Source organism: Onychomys torridus, chromosome X (assembly GCF_903995425.1).
Source record: "Onychomys torridus chromosome X, mOncTor1.1, whole genome shotgun sequence".
NCBI classification, from domain to species: Eukaryota; Metazoa; Chordata; class Mammalia; order Rodentia; family Cricetidae; genus Onychomys; species Onychomys torridus.
The window spans coordinates 53,246,178-53,272,869 of record NC_050466.1 but is presented as its reverse complement, the minus strand read 5'-3'; the positions used below and the strand labels follow the sequence as shown (position 1 = coordinate 53,272,869).

The following is a 26,692-nucleotide window of genomic DNA, read 5'->3' as shown; positions in this document are numbered from 1 at the left end:
CAGAAAAACAAACAAACAAAAATAAACCCAGAGACAAGACAGCAAGTCATTTGTCTCAGTAGAATGCCAAATGCCGTTTATTGAAGGAGAGAGGCTTAAATACAAGTTTACAGCACAGTGGGAGAACCCCTGGAGGGCAGAAGTTTGCTACAAATGTTTTACATTCTTGCATCCTAGCTATTTACACCAAAAGCAGGATACACAAACAAGGAACCTCCAGTAAGCTGTTTAGGAGGAAGGAAACCGCCAGGGAATTAGCCTAGGGAGGACATCCGATCAAAGTCAGCAAGCAAGGCAACAGCTACTCAAGGAACAGGTCAGGGTCCAACAGTTGTAGGATATAAAATCAGTATACAAAATGGTAGTTGTGTTATATAGTGTTAGTCACACTTTTCATTGCTTTAACAACTATCTGATAGAGGAAAAAGAGGAGGAAAGATTTAGTTACAGAAGTTTCTCCATTCCATTATGTTGGGGGTAGGGTGGCAGTGCAGAGCAGTTCACATCACATTGAGATGACCGGGAAAATAAGAAAGAAAAGAGATGAGAAGAGAAGAAGAGGAGAAGGGGGGTGGGAGGAGATGGAAGAAGAGATGAAATCTTCTTTCTTTCTTTTTTTTTTTTTAGTTATTTAATGCTTTATTCTAACATTTAACAGCATTCTTGACATGGGAGTGGAAAGTAGATGTAAGGATAAAGATAACAAAAATATAAAAATGGAAGAAAGTCTAAGAAAGGATGATATGAGAATAGTAGGAAAATTATTTTCTTAGTCACAATTGATAGCTTCTTCCAATGGTTTTAAAGGTCAAAATGTGCTAGGGTTGTAGGCTAGTGGTAGAGCGCCTAGGATATGTAAGTCCTTGTATTTGGTAAGTAGCACCACAATCAATAATAAAAATCTCAAGAGAATTAATTTATTTCACAGGGAGGTGATGCAAATATATGTGTTCATTTTTCAAGACCTGATCAAATGAACATTTTTAATTATATCATCTTTCTCAAGTGAAGGCAAATTGAAAGCAATCATTATACACTAGTTTAAATTCATTGATTTCAATATCAAAGTGATATATAATTTGTATGCAGCACTCTAAAACACTACAAAGCCAGCAGTAAAGAACTAATGAAGAAAAGCAAAATGATTCAATGATGGATGGAGCTCTTCAATCATCTCCATCACTCAGATGCTAAAATTCAGTACACAAGAAAAACATAACTTACAGAGGCACCTATAAACCCTGTGACACACAAAGATAGACTAGCCAGACGCTGCAGAAAACGGCTGAACTGAATGAGAGCCAATCAATACATTTGACATTGAGAAACAAGCACTTGAAGCCATCTCATTGAGCTTTCAAAATACTTTGAAAAGACTCAAAGAAGCATTTGGGTGAATTCTTCCCTCTAAAAGAAGGTACAAATTATTAGAGCTCATACTATGTGTGTTGATTCCTAAACAGGAAAAGCTGCAAGCTCTGAAATGCTTTTCTCCTAAACTTCCTCAGAACAGTTTCCATGGGAAACAATAAGGCACAAAGCCCACAAATCTTGAGGCTTCATGGCCCTTCTCTGACCCAGAAAGCTCCCTACCATGCCCTTTCTCTGTGACCTCCTCAGATTTAGCAATTGAGATGAAATTTTCTATTAGAAGACCTTCTGTTTATCAACAACTATTGAGTAGTACTGCCCACATTCAGGGCTGGTTTTTCTCCTAGTTAGCCCTTCCTGAAAATACCCTTCCAACTTACTCTAAAATATGTTTAATTAATCTCCTAGGCAATTCTCAACCCAATCAAATTGACAATCAAAATTAAACAGAAATCAAGAAAGAAATCCTATTTACAATATCTACACAAAGTAAAATACCTAATAACAAATTTAGGTGAAAGAGCTCTAAAGTGAAAACTATAAAACATTAGTGAAAAAGGTTGACACGGGACAAAAAATTGGAAATCCATCTTATCTTCCTGAATTGGAAGAATCAGTATTGTTAAAATGTTTACATTAACCAAAGAGATTTATAGATTGAATGTAATCTTCATCAAAATACTAATGACATTCTAAGTATCTGAAGAGATGACTCAGTGGTTAAGAGTACTAGCTGCAGCCGGGCAGTGGTGGAGCATGCCTTTAATCCCAGCACTCAGGAGGCAGAGCCAGGCGGATGTCTGTGAGTTTGAGGCCAGGCTGGTCTACAAAGCGAGTTCCAGGAAAGGTGCAAAACTACACGGAGAAATCCTGTCTCAACCCCCCCCCCAAAAAAAGAAAAAGAGTACTAGCTGCTCTTCCAAAGGACTTGAATTTCAGTCCCAAGAACCCACATTGGGTGCCTGCTACTCCAGCTCCTAAAGAGCTTCCAGACTCCTTGAGTACCTACACACATGTGCCATTAATTCTCAGAGATACACACATACACATAAAGAAAAAAATTAAAATACCAATGACATTCTTCACAAATTTCAAAAAAATATCTAAATTTTATATGGAACCACAAAAAGAAAAGGACAAACAACTTTTTGCAAAAGAAACAAAGCAGAAAGTGTAATGCTACCTGACTCTGAAAAGCTGTAATGATTAAAACACCATGGTATTGCCTTAAATACAAATACATACAGCAATAGAACAAAAGAAAGCTGAGATGTAAACCCATGCATCTTCCCAATAACTAGTGCTGAAATAGTAGATATTCAAATGCAAAAGAATGAAGCTAGTCTCCAGTTCTTCACACGTTACAGAGATGTATTAAATACTGACATGATGCACCTGAAATTATTAATCTCCTTGAAGAAAATACAAGGAAAATGTTTCAGAACATTGCAGTGAACAATGTTTTTCTTTAAAGCCTCCAAAAGAACAGAAAATAAAAATAAAAACAGACAAATCAGTTATGTAAAATTAAAAAGAGTGTTCATAAGAAAGGAAACATTCAACAGAATGCAAGGACAGCCTGTAAAATAGAAAAACTATTTATAATGCATACATCTGACAAAGAGTTGATATTCAAAACACAGGAGGAGTTTCAAAAACTCAATAGCAAAATAAAAAACTACTCAAAAATAAGCATTAAATCCAACAGATGTGTCTCAAAATTTATGCAAATGGTCATGAAAGGAATATGAAAAATATTCAATATCATTAATCACAAAGAAAATGCAAATCACAACAGAATATCACCTCATCAAGGTAGGAAGCACTATTATCAAAAAGATAAAAGAGATACTTACATGGCAGAGGAGATACCATGATCACTATGGGGGTCTACCCAGATGAGGCTTATCAATTGCACTCAGGATGTGCTGACCCCCTGTGATTTCCTCAAATGCCAGGGAAACTCAACTGCATAATTTGTGGTAATGATTTGCGGTGATGCAAGCACTGAGTTCAAGCTCTTCCTTGGTGGAGAGGGTGGGGGGAAGGTAGAACAAGACTAAAGATAACAAGTGCCTGTGCCAATGTAGAGAAAAGGGAATCCTTGCACACTGTTGGTTACAGTTTAAATTAGGAGAGCTATTAGGGAAAACTGTGGATGGTTTAAAAAAAAAAAAAAAATGAGTTGGAGCCGGGCGGTGGTGGTGCACGCCTTTAATCCCAGCACTCGCGAGGCAGAACCGGGCGGATCTTTGTGAGTTCAGGGCCAGCCTGGTCTACAGAGCGAGATCCAGGACAGGTGCAAAGCTACACAACGAAACCCTGTCTCAAAAAAACAAAACAAAAAAAGAGTTGGAAATGGAGAGATGTCTATGATACTTTGTTATTTGCACGAAAAGTATCAAATTAAAAGTAAATTTTTGTCTGTTTTTTAAGAAAGAAGTAACAATAAATGCACATAAATATGCATCAATTATAATATTTGCATGTTTGAGCATAGAAACATAAATATTTAAATTACGAGGAGAGTGTTTGATGTAATTAAGAAGGGAATACACTAGTCTCCTGTACGTTTTTGTATGCGCTCCTCTTACAAACAGTGTGGTGGAGATAGTGTCGCATCTACGCGAAGAATTACAGTAACCCGGTTTTTTGGTGATGAGTCAGAGTGCGTGGTGCTGATGCTGCTGCCATTTCATCACCTTTGCGAGCACAGCATCCATCCCTCCGCTCCCCTAGCGCCTGGGCCTACCTTGCTTCAGTCTACCAGGCCAGTGATGAGCTCACTCACAGCCTAGCCAGATAAGGGCTGATCGGAGCTAAGGCCTTGGTGGGGCGCCCCCTTCCGCCTCCCCAGGCCCAGGCCGAAGAGTCCTGCCAGGCCACGGCCATGGAGGCCATCTGGCTGTACCAGTTCCGGCTCATTGTCATCGGCGATTCCACGGTGGGCAAGTCCTGCCTGATCCGCCGCTTCACCGAGGGCCGCTTTGCTCAAGTTTCAGACCCCACCGTGGGGGTAGATTTTTTCTCCCGCTTGGTGGAGATCGAGCCAGGAAAACGCATCAAGCTCCAGATCTGGGATACAGCGGGTCAAGAGAGGTTCAGGTGGGAGTGCAGCATGGGCCCGCGCGAGCAGTGGGAGGGTCTTTGGGGCTTATCCAGCCCCTGGGGGAAAAAGGACTTCCTTGGTTCTTTTTCGTGATGCTACCACCGAGGTGACAAACAAGGGTCTGGGGCTTTTGCTCAAGCTCACTTTGAGCTAGCTAGGAGTTCAGTGCAGGAAAAGAATCGCCCAGACAGGGGAAGGCCATTCATTAACACATTGTTTGCACCACAACTCCATCAACTTGCTTTTTTGGTAGCCAATAAATCATCTGGAATTGACTACTATATAATTCCATAGTTTAAAAAAATATTTCCCAGTCATCTTAATGTAACTGGAAGTTATAGGTAGGTAGGTAAGTAGATAAACTAGATTGACTTCTTGCTATATCTCTGTTTATATTTGGAGAGAGAGAGAGAGAGAGAGAGAGAGAGAGAGAGAGAGAGAGGGAGAAATAGAAATATGCCCTAATATAAAGGAACTAGAGACTGATTAATTGATTCTCTCTTGGAACCACCATACATTCAGTTGCCAGAGAGTGGAATTGTTTCTGAGGAAATAGTGTGAGGTTACTCACAAAGAGAATGCCATATAATTTAAATATAAAGAGCCCCTGACCTCTTGGAACTTCAGTACTAGTATGGTCGGAAGAAACACATACAGAGGCAAAAGAGTGTTTTGTTGTTTGTATTTATATGCCACTCCCTACTGTACCACTGGGCACTTATTGGGTAATAAGTGAGTATGTTTATTTTTCTCTCACAAGCCTATGTTCTTCCTTTTAGTATGTATTTGTGATTTTATGTATGGATACAGAGGAGAGAAGTTTAACTGGAGAAGATGAAACTCAAGCAAAGATAGGAAATGCCCAGAGATGGGAAACAGCATGAATAAAAACAGAAGTGACAGAAACAAAATTACATAAAAACTTTGCAGAGAATAGTTTGAACTAAACTATGGTAGAGCAGCAGGAACCAGAACAAAAGGACTCTATATCCCATATTTATGATCTTTTATTCATTCTCCAGTGAACATTAGTTGAGCATAGAAGATACTGACTGGTTAGGTCGTTGAAGAAGGATACAGGTAATAAATACAGATTTAAGTTGCCTCTAATTTCCCACTTGTACAAAGCTTTGGCAAATACTTTATACAAGTTCTCATAAATAAAGAATAGTATCTTGTATGTTTGCTGGGGTCTTTGTTTGAACAGCTTGTTCATACTTACTACTCATTATATATTATGCAGTATTGATTTGTAGGACTTCTTTACATATTAAAAATAATAACCCCAACACCAACAGAAGTGGCACACATTTATAATTGCAGCTCTGAATACTGAAGCAAGAGGATGATGAGTAGTTGAAGGCCAGCCTGGACTTCTGTCTAATAAAAAAATAGCCCTTTTATGTCATATATGTTGTAAAATATTTCCCCAGTTTGTCATTAATCTTTTCATGTTATGATTTCTTTTTAGGCCGGGTGGTGGTAGCACACGCCTTTAATCTCAGCACTCGTGAGGCAGAGGCAGGAGGATCTCTATGAGTTCGAGGCCAGCCTGGTCTCCAAAGCGAGTTCCAGGACAGGCACAAAGCTACACAGAGAAACCCTGTATCAAAACAAAATAAAAAACAACAAAAACAAAAACAAAAAACAAAAAAAAGATTTCTTTTTATTTGGGGAAGGTGTCTAGTTCTATGTAGCTTTATGTTATGCTTAAAATATTTTGACACTTTCTGTGCTAAATACAAACCACTAATGCATAAATATATTCTAGAGGTTTGATAGATTTCTCTCATTAATTTCTCAAATCAACAGTTCCACAAAATAGAACATTTTCTGATATAACTATCATTCTCTTCCATGAATCTTCAAACATAAAGGACTTAGGAATATTTTCATTCCCCAGGGCTAATCTCCCTAGTTCTAGAGAACTTGAACTCATTTGTAAGGCCTACCCAAACCATCCTTTAGCTTGGGCTGCAACTCCCTAGATATTTCACCATTAACACTGGGCCATTTTCCCTTTAATTTTCATTATTTATCATACCCATCTGAGAAGACAGAAATCCTAAAAATAGACATATATTTCAAAAATTGCAGTAGTCTAAAGCAAGTGATTATATGGGCTAATTGTTCTACATCCCTTCATAAGCTCCTATATTCTTAAGCAAAGTACCATAATACATATTTATAATGAGGCTCATAAACTCAAGAAATTAAAATATATGATGTTTCTTCTGTTTGAGTACAATAAATGTACAAGTAGGCTTTAGAAATAACCTAATTACATGAATCAAATTAAATAATATAACTTGATGGGAATGCTTTGACTATCTTGGCAGATTCTCCCAGCTAGTGCTTCCTCAGCCACTCTCTGGATTTTGTCAATGAGTAGAGCTGATAGGCATTTTTCTCCAGAACATTTTAAAATTTACTATTTTATTTTATGTGTATGGGTATTTTGGCTGTATATGTGTCTGTGAATCATGTGAGTGCCTGGTGACCATGGAGGCCAGAAGAGGATGTCAAATCCCCTGGAACTGGAGTTAAAGACAGTTGTGAGCTACCATGTGGGTGATAGAAATCAAGTTCTAATCCTCTAGAAGAGCAGTCAGTGCTCTTAACTACTGAGCCATCTCTTCTGCATTCCTGGCCCAGAACATTGTACCATACCCATTTTCCCATTCCCATGTGGCTTAGGAAATACAAAACAAGATTGTGTTTTCTTTTCACAGAAGTGATTGATGGCCCCTGCTTGAAAAAAAATAGCAATAATAGAATCAAAGAAATGGTAAAATGAAATATTTTGCAAGATATTTTTCTGGGGTTGTCAATTATATTTATAATCTCTTTTTTTTTGGGGGGGGGGTTTCCAGACAGGGTTTCTTTGTAGCTTTGGAGCCTGTCCTGGACTAGCTTTGTAGACCATGCTGGCCTCGAACTCACAGAGATCCACCTGCCTCTGCCTCCCGAGTGCTGGGATTAAAGGCGTGCGCCACCACCGCCTGGCGCTAATCTGTTTTGATTATACTAAAATTATCTTATTCCTGAAAGTTCTTTTAAACTACTAGCACTTGCAATGGATTTGCCATGTCAAAAAAAAAAAAAAACACTTTATTGCCCATTGTTTTGTTTTGCTTTATAGTTACTCTGTAACTCAGATACCTTATTTTTCAGAAAAGGAATTGTATTTTAGTTATTCAGACTTAGAGTGGAAGAGTTAGCTGTGGTGGAAAATATAACTCAATCATCTCCTAGGGGTTCTTTCCATGGCTGGACCAAGGGAAAACACCTGAAAGTTCATGAGCATTCATTTCTAGGAAGGGCCATCTTAACATTTTAGCCAATTGAAAATTTATCATTATTGTTATAGAATGGCATTTATATTTACTGAAGGACTGTCAGTGATGAGGAACACTAGCATACACTGAGTTCGTTGGAGTGAAGGAGTTTGGGCACGAACTTTATTCTTTACTTCTCTCTTGTGTTTTAGATCCATCACTCGCGCCTACTACAGGAATTCAGTAGGTGGTCTTCTCTTATTTGACATTACCAACCGCAGGTCCTTCCAGAATGTCCATGAGTGGTTAGAAGAGACCAAAGTACACGTTCAGCCCTACCAAATTGTATTTGTTCTGGTGGGTCACAAGTGTGACCTGGATACACAGAGGCAAGTGACTCGCCACGAGGCCGAGAAACTGGCTGCTGCATACGGCATGAAGTACATTGAGACGTCAGCCCGAGATGCCATTAATGTGGAGAAAGCCTTCACAGACCTGACAAGAGACATATATGAGCTGGTTAAAAGGGGGGAGATTACAATCCAGGAGGGCTGGGAAGGGGTGAAGAGTGGATTTGTACCAAATGTGGTTCACTCTTCAGAAGAGGTTATCAAATCAGAGAGGAGATGTTTGTGCTAGTCAACCCTTCCATTTTCAAAACATACTCTCCCACTTGAACTTAAAAGTTATCAAAATAAATAGAATCCTTATGTGACTGAAGAGAACTCAACCTTTGGATAACAAGTGAGCCTTCTTCCTAGGGGTGGAGCTCTGACAGGCTCATATGTGGGTAGATAGGGAGCCTGGGTGCTGTGATTGAGGGACTAAATTGGTAACATGGGCTAGATCAGACATTGTTTTGTGTCCCAGGCTCGGCAATGATTGCTTTGTGTGCCCTTTGTGGATCACATATTAAGGGTTTGGGTTTTGGAGGTTAGGTTCCAGGAAAACATACCTACAGAGAAAAAAGTGTTCCTTGATATTTCAACTTTTCAGAAGTGATGACCATAAAGAACATGTAGAAGGAAATCAAGTATCAAATTGGGAATAATTAAGATAACTGAAAAAAAGAGTATGGTATCAATTTATTCAATGATAATACCATGCCAGATGTGTTCTGAGTTTGGTACAAACACACTAATTCACTTCTAACAGTTCAACTGTAAAATGAAAGGCCCATATGAATCAGCTATTTGGTAAGGCCCTTTCAAGGTCAAGCAGTCTAGTAAAAATGCTGTGAATATGAAAAGGGAAGTCATTCATACCTTGTTATTAATCATATTTGAGAAAGTGTACACTCTCATGATAGAGTTACCAACTGTGTGAAAGAAACTGTCCCATGTAAAATGACCATGTGAGGAGAAGAAAGAAACATTGTAACTCAAAGGCCACATTCTTTGTCCTCTAACCATACCTGGCTTTCACTGCATCAGCGAACCACATCTGGAAGTAAGCATACTGCCTGCTTCTTTAGGTACCTGATGGTGACAACATAGAGATTGTCTACAAAAAACCCTTAGTCAAGCCCTTGATCATTGGTTCTGTGCTGAATATTTGCTCAACATGTGGCCCTGGAACCCATAAAAATTTTGCATATTAATTTACCTATTTGATCATCATAATAGGCCTGTGAGATTTTTTTACCCTATTTTACAGAATAAGAAAACAAGAACCAAGTCTACCCGATTCCTAACTTTTTTCACTGGATCATAATGCTGTCACATGAACAAATATTAATTTGCTATTTGGAAGTCATGTGATTATAAATTAATGTTCTCTACATGATAGGATATGTTTTCCTTGTTGTTTTACAGCTCAGCTATAATCCTACAGGAATCTAGGAATGAATCAAAGGTAAAGCCCATTCAGTTATTATTGACAGGAGGGCATTAAATAAGGGATTAACTACACAACTGAAAACACATTAAAACTGTGTGGGTTTCTAAGTGTTTGTCTCATAAACACTATGAACATTTTATTGAAAGGAACCAAATACAACAATGGGGAGTGGGATAGGGATAAAGTACTCACACCACAATGACCTTGGCTACCTGTCTTCTATGTACCTACACTTGGCTCCTGTCTACCTGAGAGAGTCACCTCTTAATTCTCAGGTAAACAGACAGCTAACCACATCAGCAAATTAGAATGGCTGACATGAAAATTTCATTATCTTCTTGAAAAGAAGTGATGCTTTAAATTATTTTTTGGATTGTAGCCAGTTCAGCTAGGCAAAAGCCATACTTTTCACAGTAGGAAAACTATTCCGATTAGAGTCAAGATTCTCATATCCATTGTGGTAGAAAGATTGGCAAATTGTTTTTGCAATATCCTGTTCAAGTACAGTATGAATATGTGTGAATCAAAAAATCTGGGAATTTGTTTCAGATAAAATAAACCAAATAATAAAAATTATAGAAGATCCTTCTGCCACCTTTGCTCCAACTTGGATAAGCAAATCATCTTGGACCACTTCACATCATCACCTGCAGGTGAAGTGATTATTTATTCTATATTCATTTACCCAGTTTAAATTGTCAGCTTCTTAGTTATAGAAAACAAACAACCTTTTTTGTGGGTTAACACAAAATTTCAACAACTATACTCATGTCTAGATGGTTCCAAAGCCAAATTATCCCATGGATAAATAAGAGTTGACTAGATTCTTGTCAACTCAAAAGGGGGGCATAGAAATAAAACATGTCTACAGTTTTCTTGACTAAAATACATAATATACTTTCTCATTCCTGGCTTTTTAATGTGGGTTTCAAAATACCCAGCATAGATGCAGCAGAGGTGGCTGAATTTAAATGCTTAAATAAGTTCTAGAAAAATCTTAAAAATCATTTTAGTAGAATTCAGTGCTGTTGTCACTGCAATAAGTGGGTTTTAGAAAATAAGTGTGAAATAGAATACTGAGGATAAAGCATTAGAAGCTATTTTCCTACATAGGTAAAGAAAAGATTAACTTGTAACAATGATCACAACTGCATGTTGGATTAGATTGTCTTATATTCCAGAACAAAATGTACTGTATACTTTGCCTCACTTTGTTGTGCACTGTAATGAAATGTGAAAAATTCTTTATTTAGCTGTATGTGAATGAAAATGCTTGTATTTAGTAAAATGGTTGATTATGTGACTGTGAGATTCCACATGTGTGTTGTAGCTATTTCTAGAATGTGTCCTTTCATTGTAGCAAACAAGGATACCAGTAAGATACCAATCAGATACTGTAGTGTATACTAATATGATATGACATACTTTGTGTAAACAGAGTCATCAGTATCTGAAAGCCAGAGAGGACACAATTTCTTAAAAGTATATGATTCTCATGTTGAAAACCACAGAAATCTCATTACTTCATTTTCAGCCCAAACCACTATGTAAAAAGTTGAATCTGAAGCCTAAAACTTCAGCATTATGATTTTTAATCAAGAGCTATAATTCTTATACCAGGCAAGTGGTTAATTACAACTATTGTCTTCATTGGAAAGTCTTTTCCAAGCTAAATTTCCTTGTTTTTTTTCTTCAAACACTGTATCATGTGAGAAACATTGCAAGTGTACAGACCAGATTGGAACGTAGTCATATAGCACATTTTCTAAGGTGGATAGTGCATATGTGAGAGAAACACAAGAGAAATCTTTGAATCTACATCTAGGCATACACAGGCTAATCTCAGCACAGCTTTATCATTTTTGCAGTCAACTAAATTAAGTAGGGGAGTGAGAAAAGAAGAAATAAAAAATTAACAATGAAGCAGCATTTCATAGAGTTTTCCACTCTCTTAAAACTTTCTCTAGGCTTAGTCATCTTTTCTTCATTTATATCCCTTGGTAACATCAGCCATTCTGTGGTTTTAAGAACCATATGTGAGCCAGTAAGCCCTTGACTAATATGTCCAGCTCATTTATTACCCATGGACTCCAGACTTTAATAACCAACTAATTACCTGTTGTCTCCATTTGATTGTTCATTAGCACCACAAGTTTTAAATGTCCCAAATCAGGCTCCTGATCCTTCTACTTCAAACCATGACATAACCGTCTCCTGGGTAAATGGTAACTTTCTCCTATGTATTCCTGACAAAAGCTTAGTCATTCTTCTTTCCTTCTCTTTTACTCCACATTTGATCCATCTGAAAATTATGTTGGCATAAGAGTAAAAGAACAATCTGACAACTTTTCAACACTTTTAATGTTAACACACTGATGTCCAATGTTACTTATCGCCTGAGTTATTGTAATAAAACTTGTCTCCCTACAGCTATTCTTGCTACTCCTCCCCTACTACATGTATGTCTGTTATCCACACAGAAGCCCAAGGGAGCCTGATGAAGCATGAGTTGAAAACAGAGACCTACTCATAATTTTCCGGTGGTTATCAATTTCACTCAACTTAAAGCACAAAGTCCTTCCAATATTCTGCAGAAGAACCATTAAAAATGAATTCTATCCCATCATCTCTGCAACCTCATTTCTTACAACTGACCTCTTGTTCATCTCATACCAGTTATAGTTTCCTTTCTTGTTCTTTATTTTAAATTATTTTTTCATTCCTAATTATGTATATACATGTGAATCTATGTGTGGGTATGTGGTTTTTTCCTGAGAAGCCAGAAGAGGTGGATAGATTACTTGGAGCTGGAGTTATGGGCAGTTGTGATCCACATGATATGACGACTGAATTCAGTTCCTCTGCAAGAGCAGTATGTGCTGTTAATTGCTGAGCCCCTCTCCAGCCCCTCCTATTTTGCTCTCCAAACATTCCAAGAGCATTCCCACCTCAGGGCTTTTGTGCTTGCTCTACACTTGTTTATAATTCCTTTCTAAGAAAACTGCATGGATTGCTTTTCACGTCCATCAAGTTATAGGACAAGCAGCTTCCCAAATCTTTGAATAACTTATAGATACTAGGGAACACATCTATCCAGATATCATTGAAGACAGACAGCCCAGAGTCCTGCTCATTAGCCTTGCCTGTGGTACAACAAAGATTCTGTGATACTGAAAAGGAAGAAAAACCTAAAATAGCAGTGACCACTTTGGGAGTCAAACAACCCTTTCACAGGGGTTGCCTAAGATCATTGGAAAACATGTATATCTACATTATGATTCATAATAGCGAAATTACAGTATGACGTAGCAATGAAAATAGCTTTATGCTTGGGGGTCAACCACAGCATGAGGAACTGTATCAAAGAGTCACAGCATTAGGAGGGTTCAGAACCACTGACCTAAAAGGAGATCATGGAAATCCTAGAAAGTAGGTGGTAATGTCATAATGCAGCAGTGGATTTAGAAAAAAAAAAATTAAACAAATTGTACTCATAGGATTTGTGGGTAGAATGAATGGCTTCTGTATTCACTTTGCCTCTCAGGAAATTGTATGGAAAGACAATACACTTCCTTTGCTCTTCAAAATTTCTCCTTCCCGGACAGTCTAATCTGCTCCCATGACTTCAAATACTCTCTGTTTTGCAAAGTAATTTAGCCCATTCTTTTAAGCATCAAGCAAAGGCATAATTTCTTTTCACATTTTAACAAAATTGAAATAAATCTTAGATTTTGTAACATGGCTACAAGGCTCTCCATCATCTGGTATGTCCAGTTGTAAGTTCTATAAAAATAGTAATCTTACTTTCTTCACCAGAATTTCTCCAACCTATAGAGCAGATATATACTTGAATAATTAGTAAGAATTTAAATGGTTTTCTTATCCTATTTTAATCCAATAAGCTTAACTCTTCCAGAAAACACACACATGATCCTGCTCTATAGCCTCTGGAATTATCTGATTATAAGATCTGGTTGTCACTGTCTCCTACAAGGCCTGTTTTAAAATTCTGTTATGACTTTAAGCAATCAAACATAGTGAACTATTAGTGTATCAATATAGGCCTTTTTCTTCCCCCTTTTCTTGGCTGTTGTAGTCAACTGCATTTAATTATCAATTCCTAAAGAAAAATGTTTATTATTTTGTTTATTTCATTTGAGATTTTTTTTAAATTTACTCTTCCAAATGATGTTTAACAAAAGAATAAGAGTATGGAATTTTTTTATTGAGACAAACATAGGTTCAAATTCTGACTCTACCAGAAGTGTAATTCAGTCTCTGAGTCCCACTTTATACATATATAAAATCAAATGATGATATTTAACTCATAAGGTTGTGGTAAGTATGAAATGAGACATTCCATAAAGAAGCACTTGGTCATAATCGTCATTAGATGATAAGCATTATATTTGCACATAAATGATCTCTCACACAAGTGGTATCATGTAACACACTGTTCTGTTTTTTTTTGTTTGTTTGTTTGTTTTCTGGAACTACATGAGGGCAAAAACTATGTCCAGCTTTAATAATTACTATATAATTACAGTCAATCAGTGCAAGTATGTATTTATTGAATGTAATCAAAAGAAGAGGTAGTTAAAACATGGCAGAGCAGAGACTCAAGAAAACTGGGTCCTTGACAAAATAATTTAATCATAGATTTCCCTACACTGGAGCTACCCTGTATTAAGATTCTTTGAAACATTAGATAACAAATCTCTTTTTGGTTTATGCCTTTCACCCACTCTTATAGTTGAAAGTCTCCTAACTGGCACAATAACATTCCACTGCATGAACACATGATATTTTTTAATCAAATCTCATTAAATATATGCACATATATCTTTGTGCATTTGACTATGCCAAGTTAAAATTCCTAGAAATGAAATTTATGATGCTCACTTAAATTTTTTATAATTCATTAAATTATTTTCTAGAAATGTTTTACTTGAACATTCATGAACATTGTATGGTAATATCTATATTAAGTGTTACTATAATATTTAACTCTGAGAGGTTAATAATATATCAACATTTTAGTTTTTAGCGAGAGACATGTGACATAGAGTCTCTCTCTATAGCCCAAGCTGCCCTGAAACTCACTATATAATACAGGCTGACCTCAAACTATGGAAATTCTCCTGCCTCACACCAATATTTTTAAATGTGCATATCTTTGATTATTGGATTTCTGTGCTTGAAGTTAAAAGTAGTTCCAACTAATAAGAGTGCTGACCTTTTTCTTATCAGTAAAACTGCCTTATACACAGAAATTTCTTCTCTGCTTTACATATGTGGCAAAAATTTCTTAATTAAAAAAATCCGGTGTTTGGTAATACAGAAGTCTCTAATACTTATCAATAAAATCTATTATCTGTAAGAAACTGGAAACAACCTTTGTCTCAGAATTGATGAACCAAATAGCTGGAAGACATACTGGGAGTAAGAATTACTTTCCACTGGATAAGAGTTTATATCTTTTAATTTTAATGATTTTTGTAAAGATCTGTTTTTGTTTTTTTAATTGTGTATGTGTGTGTACATGTATGTACATACATACATGTTTGGGCCAGTGCCCATGTAAGCCAAAAAAGGGTGTTGCATACCCTGGAGCTGAAGCTATATGCTGTTGTGAATCACCTGATATGGGTTGGGGAAACTGAACTCCAGTCCTCTGAAAGTGGCAAGTGCTCTTAACCAGTTAGCCATTTCTCTAGCCCCCCTCCCCCACGTGCCTTGATTTTTGTATCATGTAATTTACATAATATTTCTTACACAGTATTTTGTCTTGATATTTTGTAGCAATAATGTTTGGTGCAGATAGGTCTTCTCTGCTTAAAACCTAGGAAACATCTCCATCCCTATAATGGATTTCGGATTTCTTTGGGAAACATCATGTCTGGCCATTGAACTATTTTTCTACTCCTAGGGGAATATTACATCCTTTTAGTTTGAGTAACTCAATCAGATTTTTCAAATTACTTTTTGTCTCCTCAAATTTGTCTTTCTTACTTTTATGCAGGATGTTAGAACTTGAGCATAAATGTGCCAACTTTTCCCTGAGACAGGGTTGGGATTTTTATTGAAACTAATTTCACTCAGTAACAGTGCTAGATGGTTAGGCACACTTATCTTTGAAAACTTTACATAATATGTCATCTAATGTTTTGTGTCTGTTAGTAACTGTTTATTCTTTTCTCATTTTTAGCCATTTTTTGTTTATTCCAAGGTTGTTTTTTTTTAAGTTCTAAATGGATTGTGTCATTATACTGGTTCCAATTGTTCTAACTGATCATTTATAGCATGTAGGAAATTTGTGGATTTGTTTATATTTATAGCTTATAACAAAATCCTTATTAAACTCTCTATTATTTAACTAATTTTTCAATGGTTTTCTTCTACTTTTTAGGCAGACATTATAATCCATACATGTTTTCTTTCTCTAATATCTACATTTCATTTTTTCTTATTTACACTGATTAAAATTGAACTAACATGGTAACAGCAGTGATGGTGGATGTTTTGTCTTTTTTTTCCTGCTTCAAGGATTTTAATCTTGAATTATATTATATATATATATATATATATATATATATATATATATATATATTACCATATTAATATTCTACTAAGTATTTGGAAGAAGACTTTATTTGAGGTTTTCAATTGTCTTTCTGGTATTCATTAAGAGAACCAAATGGCTTTCAACCATTAACCTGTCAATGTAATTATTTCAGTAAAGTTGTTCATATTAAAACACATTTCTTTGTTGGGAAGTGGTCCCAGCACTTGGGAGGCAGAGGCAGGAGGATCTCTGTGGCCAGGAGTTCTAGGCCAGCCTGGTCTACAGAGCAAGTTCCAGGACATCCAAGGCTACACATAGAAACCCTGTCTTGTAAAACCAAAAACCAAACCAAACCAAAACATTTCTTTACATTCTTAGACTAAACACTTCCTACAAAGTCATGATGCATTTTTAAAATACTGCCTGATTTTTATTCACTAATATTTATGATATTTACATTTGTAGTCATGTTTGTGACTGGTTCATAACAGTATTTCCAGTAATGTAGTTCATGGCAACTAAGAGAAATCTTAGGGGAGGCATGCACAAGTAAATAAATTTGGAAAACCATAGTTTAAACAGAGTGAATAGTATTCTGTAGGACCACACTATTTTAGATTGGAGCTCCCCATCTGTGGGCAATTTTATAGAGCATCTCTTCAACCTCTGTGGCAAAAGCTGTATTTTATAGAATATCAGTTTTCAATAATAAGGTAACATTTTGTTTTTCACAAATATTCATTGCTCTTCCCTGGAGTAGGATTACCTCTCCTATGAGGCAGGCTTCAATGTAGGCTTACAATTCCCCAGCTAACTGGTTTTCTAGCAGCAACATGGATTCTGAAGTTAACAAAAGCAAAGACTTGGAGTGGGCATGTGGATTGGGAATGACTACAAAAGCATATGTAGCCTGGCAATGCATATATTCTCATGAGTAAATTTTAGTAATATATATCTTCCTTGAAAACCATCTACTTCAGGTAAATTTTCAAATGTGGTGTACAGTTATACTTTGTGTAATTAAAATAAATTGTATGAGTAGATAGAAATTTCTCTCATTTTCATGTCATTCATTTGTTTTTTTTAATTCAGCATTGTTAAAAGTTTACTTATTTTTAATAATTTCAAAGAACCAGCTCTTGGTCTTAACAGTTTTGCTTTTCCTGAATTATAATTTGTTTTTATGTTACTTACATAAACTCATGTGAATAAGTATTTCTGTGGTTCTTCATATGCCAAGAACTTTTTATTATACTCCATACATTTAAATATATTGTATTCATATTATGTGATTATGATTCTTATTTAAGTCTTCTAGGTCCTTTGTGGGTTATGATTCCAATGCCAGTTAAGCTTTCAAAGCCACTTAGCTCTTCCCTGTGTTGGCTCACCATCAGGTGGCCAGTCTGGGAACTGGGCAGTAGTCTATCTTTTGGTTTAGTTCTTAGAGTCTAGAAATAGTTAAACTTTTATAGTGCAGACAGGAGCCCAAGAGTTCAAAATCAACACTATGGGGTTACTTCCAGACTTTCTCTCCATGTTCCCTTTCCTGGTAGTCTCCATTTTCCTTAGGCTTCCTTTGGGAACTCCAGGAAAAAAAATATCCAGAACTTTAGTTACCTGGTTGTGCCATGCCATGTCAGGTTGCCACATGATAGAAAGACCAAAAGAAAAAGTGGCAATCTCACAGCAAAGTTCCATAGTACTGGGGATTCTCTTGCTCTCTTGTGGTGCTTCACTGATATTTTCTTTTCAGTGTCTCAAATATTTACTCTGTAACAAATCTTTCTCTGTCCCCCTCTCCTAGCCAGCTCCCAAATAACAACACAGAGACTTATTAGTTATGAAAGCTTGGCTATTAGCTTAGGCTTGTCTCAAGAGCTCTTATTATAACTTAGCCCATATTTTTTATTAATCTATGTTCTACCACATGGCTCATGGTTGTTACCTCTTCTCCTGTATGTCTTGCTTGTTCTGTGTCTCCTGGTGTCTCTTCCATGTGCTTAGATTCATCCTACTCTTCCTCTCTTGTCCAGGAAATTCCACCTATATCTCCTGCCTAGCTATTGACAATTCAGATCTTTATAAAACGAATTAGAAAGCACCTTGGAAAAAACACATCTTTACAGTGTAAACAAATATTCTGCAACGTTGCTCCATATATTTTGTCTTCACTCAGTGAAAAAGACACAGTGAAATATCCTCTACATTAAATTTGAGTGACTCCACATTAAAATTGACTCAATTTTTGACAGAGATTAGCAGAAAGGATAGTATTTTTCATATTAAATGATTTATATTCTGAAACTTTTATATTTGTAGATCTAAGTGTAACATATATGAAAGAGAATTTTCATTATTGGAAATTTCACTGTACATTGAACACCAGAATTGCAAGTTGTTTTAATAAAAATGTTTGACTTAAATTTCCTAAAATATTTGATGGAACATTCAGCTATTACTGGAAGAAAATAATACTACATATTTTTATCAATTGTGGTGGTTTGAATAAGAATGGCCCCCATAGACTCATATTTGATTGCTGAAGGAGTGGCATTAGAAGGTATGGCCTTGTTGGAGGAAGTATTTCACTAGGGGTGGGCTTTCAGGTTTCAAATGCCCAAGCCAGGCTCAGTGGCTTGCTCTCTTCCTGCTGTGCACCTATGATCCAGATGTAGAGCTCTCGGCTTCTTCTCCAGCACCATTCCTGCCCACATGCCTCCATGCTTCCTGCCATGATGACAATGGACTAAACCTCTGAACCTGTAAGCCAGAACCAATTACATGTTTTCTTTATAAGGGTTATCAGGGTTATGGTGTCTCATCACAGCAATAGAAACCATAATAAGATAGCATCAAAACTCAAGATCTAAGATTCCAGCCCAAATTTATTCTTCTATCAACCCCATTTTTTGCTGATACATGTTTTATTTAAGAATAATATTTTTAATAAATGGTGCTGAAAGTTGGGTGTAGTGGTACATGCCTTTAATCCCAACACTCAAGAGGCAGAGACAGGTGGAATTTTATTAATTTGAGTCTAGCCTGGTCTAAGGAGAAAATTTCAGGACATCCAGGGCCAAACAGAGACTTTGTGTCACAAACAAACAAAAATAAAAAACAAAACCACAACAAAAATAATGCTGAAAGAATTGAGAATGCTTTTGCAAATAAATGAACTTTGACTTTTACTTCATAGCATACACAGAAATTGAATAAGAACTAAAGAGATAAGATCAAAACTTCTAAAAGAACCTAAATAGAAAGCTTGACATCTTGGGGCATGCCTACAATCTCAGCCCTTGACAGATGGAAGCAGGAAGATCTAGAGTTTAAGGTCAGTCTCAGCTACACAGTGAGTTTAAAGCCAGCCTAGAATATTTGACACTGTCTCAAAAACTGAGGAGTTGGTAGATAGAGGAGAGATAGTAAACCAAATAGGGATCTATAGAGACATTTAGTTTGTTTATTGTGGTTCTGAGAATGAAATCCAGGCCTCATATACACTAGGCAAACAATCTAGCACTAAACTACCTTTCCAGTGAAAAATAGAAATGTAAATAATGTAAATTTAAAAATAGTAATGTAAATGAAAAAAATAGAAATGTAAATAAAAAACATACTAGTTTTTAAAACACTAGTATAACTTAATCAAAATTGAGGGACTGGGATGTGGTTGATATATTGTGCACCCCAATAAACTTATCTGGGGGTCAGAGAACAGAACAGCCATAATATTAAACATTAGGCAGTGGTAGCACATACCTTTAATCCTAGCATTCCAGAGGCAGAGATCCATCCAGATCTCTGTGAGTTCAAAGCCACACTGGAAACAGCCAGGCATGGTGACTCACGTCTTTAATCTCAGGAAGTGATGGCAAGAAGCAGAAACATATATAAGGTGTGAGGATCACAAACTACTCTGGTTAAGCTTTTAGGCTTTGAGCAACAGTTCAGCTGAGATTCATTCTGGATGAGGACTCAGAGGCTTTCAGTCTGAGGAAACAGGATCAGCTGAGGAATTGGCAAGGTCAGGTGGCTGTGGCTTGTTCTGCTTCTCTGATCATTCAGCATTCACCCCAGTACCTGGCTCTGGGTTTGTTTATATTAATAAGAACTTTTAAGATTCATGCTACACTGGGGGAATGGTTTAGTTGATAAAATGCTTGTCTTGAAAGCACTAGAACCTGAGTTCAATCACTAGACCCCAAGGTACTGGGAATAAAAAGACAAACAGATCTCCATGACTCATTGCCCACTCAGCCTAGCCTAATTCATTAACTCTAGGCAATTGCAAGACTTTGTCTCAGAAAAAGCAAGGTTGATAACACCTGAGGAATGACACCTGAAGTTAATCTCCTGGCTTCCACTTGAATACCCACACACATGCATATACACCTGCACAAATGTGTATATATATGTATTACAGATATAAACACCTGCACACACAAAGACAGAAAAAAATGAAAACTGTTTTCAAATGATTATTTAGAAAATGGAAAGGCAAGTCATTGACCTGGAGGAAATATTTGCAATATCTGATTAAAAATTTATAACTAGAATATATAAATGGTTCTCAAAATACAATAATATGAATATAAATAGTCCAAACACTATACATGATAAACATTACTAGGAAAACACAGAAGAAAGATACATTCTTATTTCCTGAATTTCACTAAAAGTAAAATTATCTTTTACAGCTTGGAACTCAAGTGATTTTCTTCGACTAATTTTAAAGAAAAGTTCAATCTACTAGTGTACAACTCAAATATCACCTCTTAGAAAATTTCTCTACCTTATTTAAGATATCTTTGCATTGTGGAGATTGTATACAGGCCATAAACATATATTGTATCAAATGACATTTTATAACTCTATCTATTGTACATTTGATTTTCTTATAAAAACATGAGTTCTGCCAGATATTATGTTGAACATCTTTAATCCCAGCACTTAGGAGGCAGAGCAGGTGAATCTCTGTGAGTTCAAAGCTACAACACAAAGCAAATTCCAGGCTAGGCAGGGCTACATAGTGAGAACCTTTCTCAAAAACTATCAAAACAAACAAACAAACAAAAAACCATACCAAAAGTTCCTTGAAGGTAGAAACTTAGTCTTAATTGGAGGAGGAAACAGAACTGAAACCCTAAAAATGAATTTTATTTCAAGGAGGTACTGACAAAAAAGTGGCAAAATGGAAATAGTTAATTTTGAATTTAATAAAGCTTATTTTTTTTTCCTTAGGGCAGAATGAAGCATGTTTCAGAGAAACTTTCAAACTTCTACACTTAGATTTCTATAGCTTTCAACAGCAATTTCTTAAGTATTTTTTTTATACCCATAGCAACTTCAGTGGCATTTGTCCTCATATACTCTCCATGAGGCAGTCAGACTCACTCCTTTGTAAGTATTGGGGCACAATTTATTAGCGTTTTAATACAATATTTCATTCATGCAAGTAGTATTAGAATACTACTTGCCAAGCATTGTTCTAGGTACTTAGAGATAGGTGAAGAATAGCACAAAAATTTCTGCTCTTGGAACTTAACATTTTAGGGTGAACATATAATTAAAATGAAATGTACAGCATGCTAATATTAGTAAGTAAGCTAATCATGTAGTGTAAGCCAGCGTGGGATACCCAAAACCATGTTGTGGTTTGTTAAGTGATTCTAAAATATGATTGTGTATTATATCCTCTACAACAGCAATAAATCATGGCATACTATTACCCTAAAACTAAGTACTAAGGGGAAAATCAAGCAAAGGAAAGAGCCAATGATATATGTCTATGTTGGGAGAGGAATAGTCTGCCAGTTTACATCTGCTGACCATGTGAAGAATATAGAAGAAATTATATTTGAGAGCTGTAAGTTGAAGAGTAAGCCATGTAGATATCTATGAGTTCCTGTAGACAAACTTTTATGAATAGCAAATAGAAAAGTCCTGTGGTAGGAGGCATATTCCAAGAAAGCAGACTGGTATGTTAAAACCAAGTGATTACAATGTCAAGATATTTTCTCTTAGAGGAAGAAGAGGAATGAAGGTGACAATTTGAGAGAATTTCAGAAGAAAGAATTATTTTATGATATGAAGAATTCATTCACACCTGGGTGAGACTGTGGATGCCAATTCTTCACCAGCAGGCACGTTATAGTGTTATAAAAGCTAGCCAGTAGGAAGAAGCTTTCAAGTCAGTTCCAGATTCAGGTCTCCAATCCATCTTGGATTGGGGAGGAGCTCACAAAGTCTCATCCCCATTCAGGAGCAATTGCAGTTGATGACTCCCAGAGAAGGGAAAGTCAGTTTTCTTCAGAGATGCTGTCCCTCATGGGTTGACCACACTCCAGTGGATGGCCCGACACCTATGCATATATTGGAAGTATTAATTAAAGACTCAGTTTTTAAAAAGAAAAGTACATAAAATTGGGAGAGACACATGTCTCCTGGCTATCTTGGTCTGGAAGGAGTGGAATCAGAAGGAGTAAGGGTGGATTTGATCTAAATACATTGTACAAATATGTGGAATTATCATAGAATAATTTTTTTTATTTTTGAGACTATAATATAATTACATCATTTCCCCTTCCCTTTATTCCCTAAAAACTTTCCATGTACTCCCCTCTTTGCTATTTGTCAAATGTACACACACACACACACACACACACACACACACACACACATACACACACACAAATACAACCTACTCCCTCTGTATAATGTTACTTATATGTATATGTTTTTAGGGCTGACCATTTGGTATTGGATAACCAATTGGTGTGCTCTTCCCTGGAGAAGACTATTTCTCCCACTCTCGGAATTTCTTAGTTGCCTGTAGTTCTTTGGAGTTGAGGCCTCATGAGCTTTCCCCCAACCATGTTAGCATATCAATTGTCTTTGTTCAGGTCATGTTTAGGGAGCCACACATCAAAGACCAAAAAGTGAAACATGAAACACTGAAACTACTAGAAAAAAACATAAGTAGTACTCATATTGATATAGGAAAAGACTTTTTGAATAGGACACCTTTTGTCCAAAACTTAAGGCCAACAATTGACAAATGGTACTTCATAAAATTAAAAGGCTTCCACAGAGTTAAAGAAACAATCAGCTGGGTGAAGAAGTACACCACAGAATGGGAGAGAATCCTCTTTGCCAGCTATACATCTAACAATCAATATGTAGAATAAATGAAGAATCCAAAAAACAATAAAAAAAAAGTGACCCATTAAAAATATTGGCCTGTGATCTGAACAGGGAGTTCTCAAAAGAAAAAAAGGCTAAGAAATATCTCTAAAAAATGTTCAACATCCATAGCAATTAGGAAAATACAAATAAAAAACTGAGTAATCCTAGTACTTAGGAGGCAGGCAGATCCCTGTGACTTTGAGGCCAGCGTGGTCTACAGAGTGAGTTCCAGGACAGCCAGAGCTACATAATGGAGAGACCCTGTCTCAAACAAATAAACAATCATTAAAAACAAGCACAAAAATCTCTGAGATTTGATCTTATGCAGACAGAATGACAAAGATAAATAAAATAACCAATAACAAATGCTAGATTCAAAATGTGGGGAAAAGGGAGCTCTCATTCACTGTTGGTGGGGTTGCACTCTGGTCCAGCTACTTTGAAAATCAGTGTGGAGAATCCTCAAAAAGCTAAAAATAAATCTACCATATGACCTAGTATTAGGCAGGGCTGAGGGAGGAAGCTGCCCAGGCCTTTGGAATCTGCCCCACGTTGGGCGCCAGATATTGGTGAAATTATTAAGGCCACTCCACATAGTTAAAAGGGAGGTTTATTTTGTGGGGTAACTTACAAATGAAGGGATAGGTTGTAGGGTCTGGCAAAGGTATGGCACAGTCTGGCAGTGTTCTCTGGAGACTCCGCTCGGTCTACCTCCAGCATCCAGGGTTCCAGAACCAAGAGAGACCTCTCCTCTTGATCCTGGGTCTTCCGCTTCCTCCCTCAGCTCCGCCTTGTGGGCATGACCATTACTGAAGCCTCAATGGGGGTTGGAACTTCCAGGCCAATGCTGGGATGGCTACCCACTACAACCTAGCTATACCATGCCTTGGAATATGCACAAAGGATTCAACAAGATATTCTGGGGCTGGAGAGATAGCTCAGAGGATAAGAGCACTGGCTGCTCTTCCAGAGGTCCTGAGTTCAATTCCCAGCAACCACATGGTGGCTCACAACCATCTGTAATGAGATCTGGTGCCCTCTTCTGGCCTGCAGTCATATATGCTGTATACATAATAAATAAATAAATCTTAAAAGAAAAGATATTCCAGAGATACTTGTTCATTGCTGCTCTATACATAATAGTTAGGAAATTGAAACAACCTAAATGTCTTTAACCTGATGTTTGGATAATAAAGATGTGGAACATATACACTAGGGAATAACACCATCAGCTTTGAAGAAAAATAAAATTTTCAGGTAAGTGGATGGAACTAGAAAAGATCATGCTGGGGTTGGGGATTTAGCTCAGTGGTAGAGCACTTGCCTAGCAAGTGCAAGGCCCTGGGTTCGATCCTCAGTTCAAAAAAATAAAGATCATGCTGAGTGAAGTAACACCAACACAGAAAGGCAAATGTCATATGTTCTCTCTCATCTGCAGTTCCTAGCTCAAAATCTTCAGATGTAAGTGTAGTTACTACCCCCATTAAAGAAATTTCTGTTTGCAATAGATGAAAACCATAAGCAACCAATATGTGGAACTGTGAAACCCAGTCCCAACTAACACATCAACAACACAACTCTGGCATCTAAGGTCCAGAGATCATTAGAGAAGAAATAAAGATTTTAAGAGCCAGAACAGAAGTTTGCTGTGAGACTGTCTCCTAGAAATGTCAGAAGCTATACCCATGAAGTTTCAAGTAAAATATTTTTAAAGCTATGAAAAATTTAAAAAAGATTAAGAACACAGGGAAAAGACTAAAATTTCTTCTCTATGCTTTAAAACTTTTTGAGAATTTCATACATGAACACTGTATTTACATAATTTTCACTCCTCCCTCTTCCCCTCCAACTCTTCCTAAGTGTCCCTGCCAACTCCCTCAAATTCATGACTTCTTCTAAATTATTATTATACACACAACCCACTGAGTACATTTAGTGTTTTTCTTGCTTCTAGAGACTATCATCTAGATACAATAGGGATGCTGCACCCATGAAATCTCATTAAATGGTTACCTAGACAAAACCAGAACAGTGATACCAGTTGATATGCCAGTGGGGATAGGAGAAATTTCACAAGGCCTTACTTCTATAGTCAATCAATGGCTTCTGAGAAAGAGAGACAGCCTTCTTTGGGGATGAGTCCTGATGGGTTATCCATTTTCTCCCTGTTTTAAAATTTAAAATTACATTTATTTGTGTACACACAAACACACACACCATTTGTGGAGGTCAGATGACAATTTGCAAGAGTAAGTTCTCTCCTTCTACCAGGGTCCCAGAGATTGAACTCAGATTTTCAGGCCTGTCCACAAGTGCCTTTACCCACTGAGCCATCTTGCAGGCCCTCTGTCTATTTAAAACAAGGTTACACTATGTAGACTAGGATCACAGGCAGGTTCCACTATACCCAGATATCTTCTAAGATTGAAAAGACCCCCATCTAGAGAAATAAGAGGAGTACTGTTCTGCTATATAGTTGTATTAGTTGCTTTTCTTTTGCTGTGAAAAACTTCATAACAAAAAGCAAATTATGGAAGAGTTTATTTTGTCTGATGGTTCCAGAGGAGTGAGTCCATCATGAAGGTTGGCAGCATTTGGCTGGAGCAGGAAGTTGAGAGACATCTTCAAGCACAAGCACAAAGCAAAGAAAACAAATTTCGTGGGTTAAGACTTTGAACTCTCAGAGTTTACCTCAGTGATGTGCTTCCTCAAGCAAGGCTACAGGACCTAAAAGTTCTATAACCTACCCAAACAATGTCATCAAGGAACCAAGCAATCAAATATTTGAGCCATTAAGAGATATTTCTCATTCAAATCACCATAATACTACAATTTAACACATGTAAACAGTCTATAAATTATACATCAACTATTATGGGTTAAATTGTGTTGTCATATTATGTTGAAGTCCTAGTCCTTGTAATTATAAATATGATCTTATTGAAAATAATATACATATATGTCATTAGAAATAAGATCACTGCAGGTATAATTAGCTATAATGAGGTTATATGGGTACAAGGTGGGGACTCAGATCCAGTACAATTCAGACCTTCACAAAAAAGGCTAAATACACAAAGGATAAAAAAAATAACAAATTAATGAATACTGATCGAGATCACCTTATCTCTCTCTCTCCTCTCTCTCTCTCTCTCTCTCTCTCTCTCTCTCTCTCTCTCTCACACACACACACACACACACACACACATATACACACACACACACACACACACACACACACACACACACACACACAATGACAAGAGAAAGGGAGCGAGGAAAGGAAGAGACTATAAAACACCCAGAAAGCATTTAACAAAATAGTGGTGGGAGGTCCTT

General features: G+C 36.8%; 1 protein-coding gene and 1 non-coding gene across 2 annotated transcripts; both read left to right on the top strand.

Moving 5' to 3' along the window:
• The first annotated feature begins 3,219 nt into the window (after positions 1 to 3,219).
• LOC118574936 lies at positions 3,220 to 3,382 on the top strand. Its single transcript, XR_004943808.1, has one exon. It is a non-coding gene; the product is annotated as a U1 spliceosomal RNA (small nuclear RNA).
• Positions 3,383 to 4,033: 651 nt separating this feature from the next.
• On the top strand, positions 4,034 to 12,220 carry Rab39b (RAB39B, member RAS oncogene family). The gene is made up of 2 exons (XM_036175160.1): positions 4,034 to 4,476; positions 7,971 to 12,220. The coding sequence occupies exons 1-2, from the start codon at positions 4,262 to 4,264 to the stop codon at positions 8,395 to 8,397; spliced, it is 642 nt and encodes a 213-aa protein (XP_036031053.1). The 5' UTR covers positions 4,034 to 4,261; the 3' UTR covers positions 8,398 to 12,220.
• Positions 12,221 to 26,692: the final 14,472 nt, after the last annotated feature.

Excerpts from the sequence above, each read along its gene's own strand:
- Rab39b (XM_036175160.1), top strand. The coding sequence starts at position 4,262 with ATGGAGGCCATCTGGCTGTACCAGTTCCGGCTCATTGTCATCGGCGAT. Across the intron at positions 4,477-7,970 it reads GCGGGTCAAGAGAGGTTCAG|ATCCATCACTCGCGCCTACT; the intron begins GTGGGAGTGCAG and ends CTTGTGTTTTAG.